The following is a 12209-nucleotide window of genomic DNA, read 5'->3' on the forward strand; positions in this document are numbered from 1 at the left end:
CGATGGATAGACTTCTAGACCTTTACCTAATAGAGAAAGTACTAAAAGAACTAATTCCGAACTAAAATATCTACCGACCAAGTAGATAAACCTGCCCTTGCTGTGCTGTACTCAGCTGTGAATCATTCACATTACCCAACCCTTTTTATATTCATTATTGTTGTCTACCGGGAAAATTCTTCAATTATATCCAATCTCACTTTGGACCATTCCAACAAATTTCTAGCCTGACGTGCAGTCCCGATAAGAGATAAAAGCGGCAAATATTTATATTCCATACAAGGATTAGAACGATCTAATTTCACCTTGGGATTTTATAAATATCGCGACCGATTACGTCTCGATCAACGCGACTTAAAAACATGCCCCCACGACGATCTCGAGACAGCGATACTATCGTTGTTGATAAAGATGGTGATGATGAGTGGGCAGCACCATCTTCACCTGAATCAATAGGATCTGATATTGATTTCGCACCACGAAACAAAATGGCGGCCGTTAGTCCTCAAAACCTCGAGTCGCCGGAGCCAGAACTGGCTGACGAACCTGCGATCGCGACGCCCAGTTCAGCATCTAAACGATATAGCCCCAGCACACCTCCGAAGTATTTAAATCAAATTTCATTCAGAGATCCAAACTCATCAACAATGGAGGAAAGATTACAAATGATGCCTGCAAAACGTGCTCTACCTTGGAGGGAAGGAGTCGAAGCGGGCTCTGAGATCGAGACTGGAGGAGATTCCCGTAGGAAGCAAATTAGATTTGGTTGTTTACTCGCAACTCGAGGCAATGTAGTTGAGGATCCTTGCCTCTCATGTGCCAATGCTCGGGGAAAGTTCACCTTATGTATCGCACTGCCAGGATTTTTCAAGGGAGCATGCGCTAGCTGTCAATTAAGTGGCAGACCAAACCGCTGCAGCATCAAGACTAATGAAGAAAGTAAGTTTTTCTTTCCAAGAAATTAACACCAATTACTAATTGCATGCCGATCTAGTCGAACCCGATGAATTTACTGCAGAAGACGGAATTCGTGTAACTCCAGAACCTGAATCCTCAAGTACACGGAGAGCATCAGCAAAGAATGCCGTCAAAGAGACGCCAGATAAATCTAGTACAAAAAATAAAGCCGAAGAAAACAACCATTCTGGTCCGCCAGCAAAGAAAGCCCGTGTCGAAGAACCAGAAAAGCCAATTCAAACGGGATGGCAAGAACCTCCTGTAGTAGACACAGGTTTGGGATCTACAAAGACGCGCGGAGGGCGCCCACCTCGTTCATCTTTATCCTCATGGGCACCTGTCAATTCTCCGTCTATGGCTACGCGCAACTCGTCCACACCCAACACTCGAAACGGCGGTTTACGCAAGTCTGTTGGCAAATCTGCCGAGAAGGAACCGACTGCCAAGGAACCAACCAGAAAGCCAAGCAATACTCCAAGTGCAGGTACTCCTCAGTCAGCTCCGAGTAGACCGGCATCTACAACTTGGGCCTCTGTCAACCAAACCCAAGCAGGATCCCAACCTACATTTCCAAATTTACCTAGACCACAAATTCCAAAACCACAACATGAGCAGTCCAAGCCAGAGCAACAGCAAGATAAATCAGACCCGAAACAAGCCAAACCACCACAAGCTCAACCACAAGCTCAACCACAAGCTCAACCACAACAACCCCCTCAAACTAGACTACAGCAACATCAAGCTCAAGTACAACAACAGCAGATTCAGGCCCAAGTCCAGCAACAGCAACAGGCGCAATACCAATCTCCATTTCCACCTCCACCTCCACCTCCACCGCCAGTCCAACATCAACCCCAACCCCAACATCAACCCCTACCCCTACCCCAACACCATCCGCAACCTCAACTACCCCATCCGCAATTTCAAGTTCAACCTAATCACAGTCCCAGCGTCTTTGCAGGCCAGCAACAAGTTATCATGAGTAATGGATCAACTATATCACAACCCCCACCCCAGAAAGCGGGCAACAAACGTCAACAACGAGAATACCAACCAACTTTTGTTACTACTCCGAATGGACTAAGTTTTGCCGCGGCTCCACTCATAGAGACTTTGCCAAAGCGAAAGCAACTACAGCTAATGGGAATTATCAGTGGTCTTCAAGGAGGTATTGATAATATTCAGAGAGAACTTAATACGTTGAAGAAAACACTTGGCGTGGAGGATGATGATAATTGATATGTTGCTTTGATGATATTCTGAATTTCACAAGCATTACGGCATGAGCGTACATACAATTTGTAAAGTAGCCTATATTAAACCTAATAGCAATAAAAATGCGTGAATCTAGAACTCATACTTGTTGATAATCTCACGATGTTACAGGTGATTCAAATGATACAGTAGTCGTAATATGATATCTGCAGTGCTCTGAAAAGACTTCAAAATGAACTCTAGATGCCCAATGTAGGAGATCAGCTAATTCGATGAAGAATCTCTTCATAAGCGAAAACATGCGAGCGTTCAAGCTGTGCCCTGAAGTCAAGATATCAAATCCCCTTCAAGTAGGTACCTAGGGAGCTTCAACAGATAATATTGAATCAAAAGATTTTCTCAATTCACGCTTTATGAATCCTGTATTGTTAGGGAAGGAATTGAGGAATCGATTTCACGGTGATGCTTTACATCTAATTCATAATTTTGTCTAGGAACCCTTTGCCGAGTCAGTCTAGTTAAATGTACGGTTTCGGAACATAGGCACACTGATAAGAGCAAAATTTAAGGTTATCGCTTAGGCCTAACCACCTCAAGCTAGACAAATCACTTACTTAGCTCTGCACATAACAAAATCTCTCGCTGTCAAGTCCCGCTGACCAGCTAGTAAACCACATCATATAAAATGGAACTTCGCGACCGAGGTAACGCATCTACCAAAACAAGATATTCAGCCAACGGACCAGGACTCTGGACGCGACAGCCTGCCGACTACGCGCCAACTCCTGAACCGCGCAATCCTTCTGAAGCAAATTCAACTTCGCCGTCACCAGAAAGAAAATCAAAACGAAAAAGAGAGGAAAGAAATATGCGTCCCAGGAGACATAGGGCGCCTTCGTCCAGAGTGGATATGACGGATGATGTAGAAATGAGTGAGACTCCAGAGAGAGGTCCAGGACAGAACTACCCACAGAACGGACAATCGCCAGAAAATAGGAATGAGGAAAGAGTCAATGGACGAGAATTAAGCGTTGGAGATACCTCTGCAGACGACGCAAACGATAAGTACTACTCACTTGGAAATCATAGAAACGAGCCGACTTTCCTCGACCGCATCAAAGTTCTACCCGAAATGCGCGATCTACCATGGCGCGAAGACCAGGAATTACCACCGGAAAGATCGACTGAGAGTCAACGCGTTCAGCAGAGGGGTGCATGTATGGTAGCCACCAGAGGAAGAATCATGACAAACCCATGTTCGCATTGTAAACAGGGCTATGGACGATTCTCTCACTGTATTGTGTTGGACGAATGGTTTCAAGGAGCTTGCGCAACTTGTATTTTTACAAGTAAAGGGAATAAATGCAGTTTGAGAATTAAAAATCTGGGTATTTACATCCTATGCTTTATGATCTTGTCTGGTGAGAATACTTTTACTAACCCTTGGATGTTACAATTGTAGGAGATCAAGATGCCAGAGCTTTAAGATATACGGAAAAACCCGACCCCTCCACCAAGCGAAAGCGATCCGAATTCGAAAAGCCAACCATTGAAGAGGAGAACAGCATATTCAGTAAATTCAATTCACCAGGTCATTATGTCAGTCCATACCCACCTCTTCCATCCATACCACGACCACCATTAAGAACCCCCGGATTGAAGGAAGCTCAAGAAGCAGAATTGGATTCCCTGTTACAAGCTCAAATTGCCCGCGAAGAACTCGATCAAGGAAATATGGATGAAGGCGAACCCGGCGCAAATGGGCAACATTCACGAACAGCTCCAATAGTATTGCATCGACCACGATTCTACGAAACTCCTGCGATTAAACAAGGCATGCAACAGGGAGGTCCACCTCTTCAAAATCATCAATTCGCCCAGCCGATACCAATGCATAATTTTCCCAATAATCCAATTGTTCAATATCCCATCTCAGCTGACGGTTCCATGATGAAAGAACGGGCCCTTATCGACGACATCCCAAAGACTACGCAAAAACAATTTTTTACTGTTCTAAGCGGAGTGGCAGGAGGACTCCAACAACTACAAAAAGAATTGAATTCGTTGAAGTCGGTTCTGGGATGGGATAATGAAGATGATGAAGAGGAAGTCGTTCGGCAACAAAACGCATTGTTGCGCAAAGATTCTCGACATGGTCCTTGAGCTACATACTTGACATGAGAAGAGCTAGCTAGAGCTTATTAATTACTTGGGTGTCTATGAGGCCCATATACATATATGTAGGGATATTACACGAGGAGATCAACCACGTGGTTTGTCAGACTTAACAGAGCGGATTTGCATCTTCCGAAGAGAAGTTAAGAATTCGTTGCCGAATTTATAGAACTCGAGATTCATTGGTTGGGCATGATGATTTTGAATTAGCTTTTGGGCTGGAGGGTATGGAGGGATGGAACAGAGAGAAAAGTTTATGAATAAATTGCTCGAGAATGGGGATTTGTTTTACGTGTTCTGCATCGATATTACTCGAAATTGGAATGGAATGGAAGGAAATGGATGAATGAATGAATGAGAAGTCTGGAATTCAAGACACGAAAAGTGATGAATTTGGAGAGAGCGGGGTTTGTGGGAACACAATTAATTGATTGATGATGGACACAACATTTTCGGAAGGAAGAAAAAGAGGATGGTAATAGGCGTATGTATGTTCTACGTGTATACTGTATGAGCGAGTGAGGGATGGATTACGGATTATGAAGTATGGAAATGTGGAAATCCGGAATGAATGGACGCACAGATGATCTTCATGAAGTGCTTAGGAGAGCATGAGGATTGATTAAGCATTCTCAGGTGTGCGGACAATAGATATACGATGGTATATGTATTTGTATTTGTATATGTCTGTGTGAATGAGCTAGGTAGGCAAAAATGGAGAATTAATAAAGTTAAAGGCTGGAGTTGAAGTTTGATTTCGTCATATACTCTATTTAGTAGGTATTTGTATGTATGTATGTATGTATGTATGTATGTATGTATGTATGTATGTATGTATGTATGTATGTATGTATGTATGTATGTATATATGTATATATGTATGTATGTATGTATGTATGTATGTATGTATGTATGTATATATGTATGTATGTGTATATGTATATGTATGTTTATATATAACTTATAAGTATGCCCAAAAATTAGCTACTATACTACGGTATGAAAAGTATGAAAAGTAGGTAGGTAGGTATGAGATATAAAATGCATGCGTATGTATGTGTATATGTACCGGTATATATTGAAATCGATAGCGGGATGTACTGAATGAAAGTATTGTATGTATTGTTTGTATTGTATTATGTCATGGGTTAAGAATCAAAAGCGAGATAAGGCTTTCCTTGTTTATTTCCAAGGTTGTTTGTTTGTGTGGTCGGTACTAGTGGGTGGATCCGCAGATGGCGTGGATGGGTAGAAGGGTGAGGAAGGTTAGACGCATATAACGTTCGTTAGTGGCGTTGGGATGGGCGAGGGTATGAGATAGGTTGTAGATTTTGTGGAGCTTCTTTGGTGTGTGATGGTGTGTGGTGAGTATTGTTTTGGCCAGGGAATCTTTATGTATTTGTTGAATGGACGGTAGAATGAAAATTGATTGAATATTTGGATATCGAATTGATATATATGGATATCTTCACCTCGATACCATATCTCTATCTTGCAATTAGATAGATATCAAAGTATCTGAATACGATACACCACCCACGGACTCGCAAAAGTATACCGGTACAAGAGATATGGCTTTCTTTCCACGTGCATATTCGACATTTCGACTCGATTCTATCTAAAGGAGAAGAGTAACCGAGATGGGATTGGGTGGTTGTGAACTTGTAAAGGTTAATTGGTGGGTAGTGACGGATAGGTAGATAGGTATGTGTGTACTAGATATGTATGTATGTATGTATGTCTGTACTAGGTATGTATGTATGTATGTATGTCTATACTAGGTATGTATGTATATGTGCATTGCGTTGGAATTTATCCTTTAGCACTTGCAGTCACTTAGACTTGTGAGTGTATGTACGAGGACTAGCTAGGTATTTTACTAGGCATGAGCTGCTTTTCGTTTCATTATCTTGGTTTCTTTCCATTTCTTCCCCTTCCCCTTCTCCATTTTCCTCCTCCTCTTCTTCGCCTTCTGTCTCCACTCTCCTGTCGTTTTCACTTCATCTAAATCATCACTGTCGCTTTCGCATATATATCTCTAGAGCTTTATCATCGGTGATCAACACGATAGATAATTACTATTGATATACTCTCAATCGTTTCAATTCCTATAAATAAATAAATAAATAAATAAATAAATAAATTCTTTCTTCCTTCTTTCGTTTTGAAGTCCCAATAACCTTAAGCTTGATCTTCAATTCTGGGGAAGTTCTCCACCGAAAGCTCTTTATCAGTCACCAACTCCACATTCCAAAGCTCCATACGATAAAAATACTCGAGTACATCATAGCCAATTCCGGACAGCTCTAGAATTTTCGGAACCTCCTTTGTCGTTTTCGGAAAATATCTATTTATTTATATTTATAGATATCTTCGGATTCAAAACGTCACGCAGGCTCTTGGCAGATTGCTTTGGGTTGTGTGGTTGTGTCGTTCGCCAAATTCGCAATGCGATTTTGACTGTGAGGGTTGGGTTACTTGAGTGAAATGGCTGATTATTCACTACTTGATGTATGAACAATTTCTTGATGAAATTTCTGCTGGGAAATTCGATTTTATGTAGGTTTTATAAAGTATATTGTGTTTAGTTTGGTTTAACTGGAATTATTAACTTGAGAGGTACTTGGAGATTTGATTATCTGGTTCAACAAATCAAGTGAGAGATTCCACACACAATGTCACCATTACGAAAAGTCTCTCCTCCTGCAAAGGTTGAGATGCGCAATTCTCAACAACCTCTTATGGAAATGGTTCAAGCTGGACGTTCCAATGTCTCGTTAGCAACAGATCTCAACATGGGCCCATCGAATTCACCTAGTTCTACTACAGATATCGTCAGACCGGATTCACGCAGACTTTCACATACTCCACCCATGGAACGACGTGCATCTAATTTAAGTATGAATCGAAAATCATATTTGCCAGTTATCCCATCTCCTCTTAATCCTTCGACTTCATCAACAACAGTCAATAGTAGTGACGAAACGAAAGTGGTTTAATGGGTGGTACGGTTTCACCTGCAGGTTATTCTTCTTCTGGAGATCTACCTCTTCCCACATCGACAAATTCGAGTGGAAATACACCAACTGACGAAAATACAAATAAGAGAGGAAAGGGTCTTAGTTCTCCTCAGCAACTTCTGAGACGCAAATCAGAATTGGCAGGAATTGGCTTACAGATGGGAGATCCATCACGAACGGGCACACCAAAAGGATTAAAAGATCTAGGCCATGATTACTCTCGCTATCCCAATTCCCGCAGACCATCTTCATATGGATCGGAACTAAACGCTCCTTGCCCACTTTTCATATCAGAAGCATCTACATCATCCGACTCCTTATCTTCTCCTATACCCCGAAACCCGTTTCGCGATTCCAGCACCGCTCTCATTGATAATCCTGAAAAATGGAATTATCCTGACGACCGCGTAGCAGCATTCGATCCCTATTTCGGAGGTGAAAAGGGATTTATATTATATGATGATGAGATTGAAGATGATGATAATCTTCACATGCCAAATGAGAATGATGATCGGGATTTTAAACCGACGTTTCATGAGTGGATGGAAAGGAAAGTTTGATAAATGCTATTGGAGCGGTTTTTATGGTTATTGGGTTACTTTGCGTTTTTATCTTGTTGCCGGTGTTAACTTTCACGACGAGGGTTTGGGGGACGGGGGGAGGGGGTGGTGGGAACTATGTGGATTATGGACCGGCCTGGGCGCATGTTAATAATGTTAGTTTGGTCTTTCTTTGTCTTGCCTTTGGTTTTCTCTCAATCTGTACCCTTTCTCTTCCCGATTCTTTCATTCTAACTCCCCCAACAGAGAACTTATCCCCTCCTGCGCAATGTTCGCACAACCTTAATCGATCCCGACACACCCCAATCTTCGAGAACTAGACAATCAACATTTAATGGAGAAACTCTCAATCTCGTCTTCTCGGATGAATTTAATAATAATAATCGAACTTTTTATCCTGGGGATGATCCGTTTTGGACGGCGCCGAATATTTGGTATGGGGCTACGCAGGATATGGAGTGGTATGGTGAGTTTTTGAGATTTTCTCTTTGTTTGGGAAGATGGGGATGGTGATTGAGGGAGAAGGTTTGTGTATTGGATTTTGAGGTTTGGCGAAAATCAAGGGGAAGAGAGGAGGCGAGAGAAGAACCGAGAAAATAAAGGTGGGATTAAGGTTGTGGGGTTCTTGGCATGCATGACGAGCATATCAGATTTGGTTCCCATGTCTTCCGAATGATGCATGGCGCTCTAAACTTTAAATCTTGAAAAAAGTATTCACTACTCATATACTAATACTCCTATAGATCCCGTAGCCGTCACAACCGGAGGAGGTACTCTTCAATTACGCATGGATGCTTTTGCAAACCATAACCTCGGATACCAATCCGGTATGCTTAATTCTTGGAACCAACTTTGTTTCAAAGGTGGTATCCTCGAAGTATCCATCTCCCTTCCAGGCCCCTCGGCAGTTCCTGGTCTCTGGCCCGGTGTCTGGTCCATGGGAAATTTAGGTCGTCCAGGCTACAAAGCCACCACCGAAGGTGTATGGCCTTACACCTACAACTCCTGCGATTACGGCATCACCCCCAACCAATCCTCTCCCGATGGACTCTCCGAGCTCCCCGGTCAAAAACTCAATTCCTGCACCTGCAAAGGCCAAGACCACCCCACCCCGGGAACGGGTCGCGGCGCCCCCGAAATCGACGTCCTGGAAGGAAGCGTCGATCCCAATAATCGCATCGGCGTCGTCACCCAATCCTTCCAAGTCGCCCCCTTCGACATCTTCTATCGTCCCAATCACGCTTTCCTCCAAATCCTCAACTACAACACCACAAATATGAATGCCTACTGCGGCGGTCCCTTTCAACAAGCGATCTCCGGCACCACCCTTCTCAACAATAACTGGTACGATGGTCTCCAATACCAAAAATACGCATTTGAATACACACCCGGCGTTTCCTCGACGGGGAAAATCGCCTGGTTCGTAGGCGACGAACAAACGTTCATGATGGACGGTCGCGCCATCGGTCAAAATGGAAATGTCGCCCAGCGACTCGTAAGCGAGGAACCCATGAGTGTGATTCTGAATCTGGGGATTAGTGGCGCCTGGAGTCAGATTTTATTAGGGGATCTCAGGTTTCCGACCACCATGCATGTGGATTATGTGAGGATTTATCAGAGGGAGGGCAAGGAGAGTGTCACGTGTGATCCGGAAGGTTGGGAGACGACGGAGTATATTGAGAAACATCCGGTGGCGTATCGGAATGCGAATTTGACGGTATGTTGCTTTGATTACGTACTCCTCTCCTTATCTTCCCTTCCCTTTCCCCCCCTTTTCCCCCCAAGCACAATCACACACACGCACACACGCATATAAATAAACCCTTCAAACTACCCACCTGCTCATCAAATTACCTATCCACCCCCTTTATCTCTACTCCCCAGCAAAATAAACAGAACAAAACAGAACAAAACAGAAAGAAAAAGCAGACCAAGCCAAACAAACAACAAAGACCCCAGCTAACAACTCCCCTCTACAACCAATAGGCATGGAATCAAACAGGCTATGAATGGCCGACTAATTCGTTGATGAATGACTGTTCATAGATATGGTGATAGAGAGATGGATGGATGGATGGATGAATGGATGAATATGATGAATGAATATAATGAATATGATAATCGTAATTGTTAATATTTATTTATAATATAATTATATTTCATATTAATCAAAACATATATACACACACATACATATACACACATACATATACACACATATACATACATACATACATACATATATACATACATATATAAGTATTAACTAATTTATAAATTTACAAATATAAACATATAAATATATAAATATATAAATATTATAAATATTATTTATTATTCTTAAAGATTAAATTCTCGAATAATAATAATAATAATAATTCAATAGTAGTAGAAGACTTAGTTCTTTCTAGACTTTTAGAAATATATAAAATAATAGTCGACTTAAAGTTAAATTACAAGAAAAAACTAAATTAAATTTAAATTTACTTATATTTTTTCTAGGTTTTTTTTAAAGAATATTCAAGGTTTATTATCGGAACGTACGATCACGTGCTTAAGCAAATCACATGATTCTTTGTAAGAAGGAGAAGAATTATATCTTTATATAGATTATTTAAATTTGTATTATTTCTTTTATATAGACTTTTATAGTACTCTACCTGGTGATTCGAATTCTAATCCCCTTCAAGTAGTATAAACATTTATATAGTTTATAATATTATATTACTTAAATTTTACAATAAATTCCACATCGTATTGTATTACATTATATCATTTCACATCTCATTACATTACATTACATAACATTATATAGATTTCATAATAAATAACAAACAATAAATAATAACGTAATTTATTAGTACATTTATTATTGGTTCGAGAAGGATACGGAAGATGTAGTACTCATGGTATTCGTAGGTCCTAAATGTCTATATTGTATTCTATCTAAAGAGCTAGTCAAGTTACAGGAAGTTGTAGGTTTTATATAGACGCTACAAGAGGAGCTAGTCTCTTCTGCTTTCACTTGAGACTACTGTATTCCGCATTCGCTAAAGACTGTAATATAGTAGCTAATGAATTGAAGCTATTTACTAGATCCTAAAGATTAGTATTCATATATATATTATATCAATATATAATTGTAGTAAATTCATAATCGATTCGGTCTATAAAGCTATACTAAGATTATATAATATGTTTATATATGATTCTAATTGAATAAAGTAGATGAGAAAAAGAAATAAAAATCTATTCGCTTTTAAAAAAAATTTATTAAAATTCTTAAGCAATTTTCTAAGCAATCCTTTTAAGTTTTTCAAATCGTCTATATTATATACCTATTCTATTCAAAAAGCTTTCATTTATAAATCCTCTAATATATTTATAAAAACCTTAAACTTTCTACTTTATTATAATAATCCCTTTTTTTCTATTCAACTCCTTTTAAAATATTATAAAAGTTATAATTAATAATAATATCATATCCCTTTTGAAGGATTATCTTCATCTTCTAATATTTCGAGTCCTTTAAAGATTGTTCTATTATAATCTCTAATTTATTATTTATAAATTATATATCCACATTCTCCTATAATACATTAATAATATATAATTTCTTTTTAAAGCTTAATATCTCCTATTCCCTTTTCTTTTACTAGATTACTTTATCGATATAGAATATATTATATTAAGACCTACTGAATCATTTTATTAATATAAAAAATAAAACTATATTATAAAACTAAATGATTGAATAAGATCAAAATAATCAATATAATAATATCAGAATACTATTATTTTAATAATATATACTCTATATTAAAGAATCATTATTCCTTTAGTTATAATCGGTAATATATCATATACTATACAAAATAATAGTATCATAATCAATATTTTGGAATAATATTATATACTAATATAAAATACTATACACCTGAATCGGACATATTATAAATGTTTTTCAAAAGGTCTGGCTTTTCTTTTCATTTATATAAAATAGCTATAAATATATTAATAGGATATTAAATACTGTGACAAACCTAATAAACGTTTAAAGATCAACCTTAGAATTAAAAGCTATAGAATTAAAGAGAGTGTACTATAGAGCTATATATATAATCAGCTTGGAGCTTAATGTTATACTAATTTAATTGGATATGATTAACTTATATATATATTATAATATTATTCTTTTTTTTTGAGAAATTCGCCTCAAATTTACTTTAAACAAATAACTTAAGTATAAAATATAATTAATAAATTTTATTATTATTATTAT

The 12209-nt window shown here is 39.0% G+C and overlaps 3 protein-coding genes across 3 annotated transcripts; all 3 read left to right on the forward strand.

Moving 5' to 3' along the window:
• Positions 1 to 362: 362 nt before the first annotated feature.
• EAF01_011531 (uncharacterized protein) lies at positions 363 to 2196 on the forward strand (the record flags this gene model as incomplete). The annotated part of the gene is made up of 2 exons (XM_038919789.1): positions 363 to 939; positions 995 to 2196. The coding sequence occupies 2 exons, from the start codon at positions 363 to 365 to the stop codon at positions 2194 to 2196; spliced, it is 1779 nt and encodes a 592-aa protein (XP_038764722.1).
• A 661-nt stretch (positions 2197 to 2857) lies between these two features.
• On the forward strand, positions 2858 to 4335 carry EAF01_011532 (uncharacterized protein; the record flags this gene model as incomplete). The annotated part of the gene is made up of 2 exons (XM_038919790.1): positions 2858 to 3560; positions 3635 to 4335. 2 exons carry the CDS (start codon positions 2858 to 2860, stop codon positions 4333 to 4335), a joined length of 1404 nt encoding a protein of 467 aa, XP_038764723.1.
• A 2687-nt stretch (positions 4336 to 7022) lies between these two features.
• Positions 7023 to 10113, forward strand: EAF01_011533 (uncharacterized protein; the record flags this gene model as incomplete). Its single annotated transcript, XM_038919791.1, has 5 exons — positions 7023 to 7320; positions 7371 to 7921; positions 8174 to 8393; positions 8671 to 9644; positions 9914 to 10113. The coding sequence occupies 5 exons, from the start codon at positions 7023 to 7025 to the stop codon at positions 9971 to 9973; spliced, it is 2103 nt and encodes a 700-aa protein (XP_038764724.1). The 3' UTR covers positions 9974 to 10113.
• Positions 10114 to 12209: the final 2096 nt, after the last annotated feature.

The sequence above is a fragment of the Botrytis porri genome (genome assembly GCF_014898465.1).
Source record: "Botrytis porri strain MUCL 3234 chromosome Unknown BPOR_022, whole genome shotgun sequence".
Taxonomy (NCBI): domain Eukaryota; kingdom Fungi; phylum Ascomycota; class Leotiomycetes; order Helotiales; family Sclerotiniaceae; genus Botrytis; species Botrytis porri.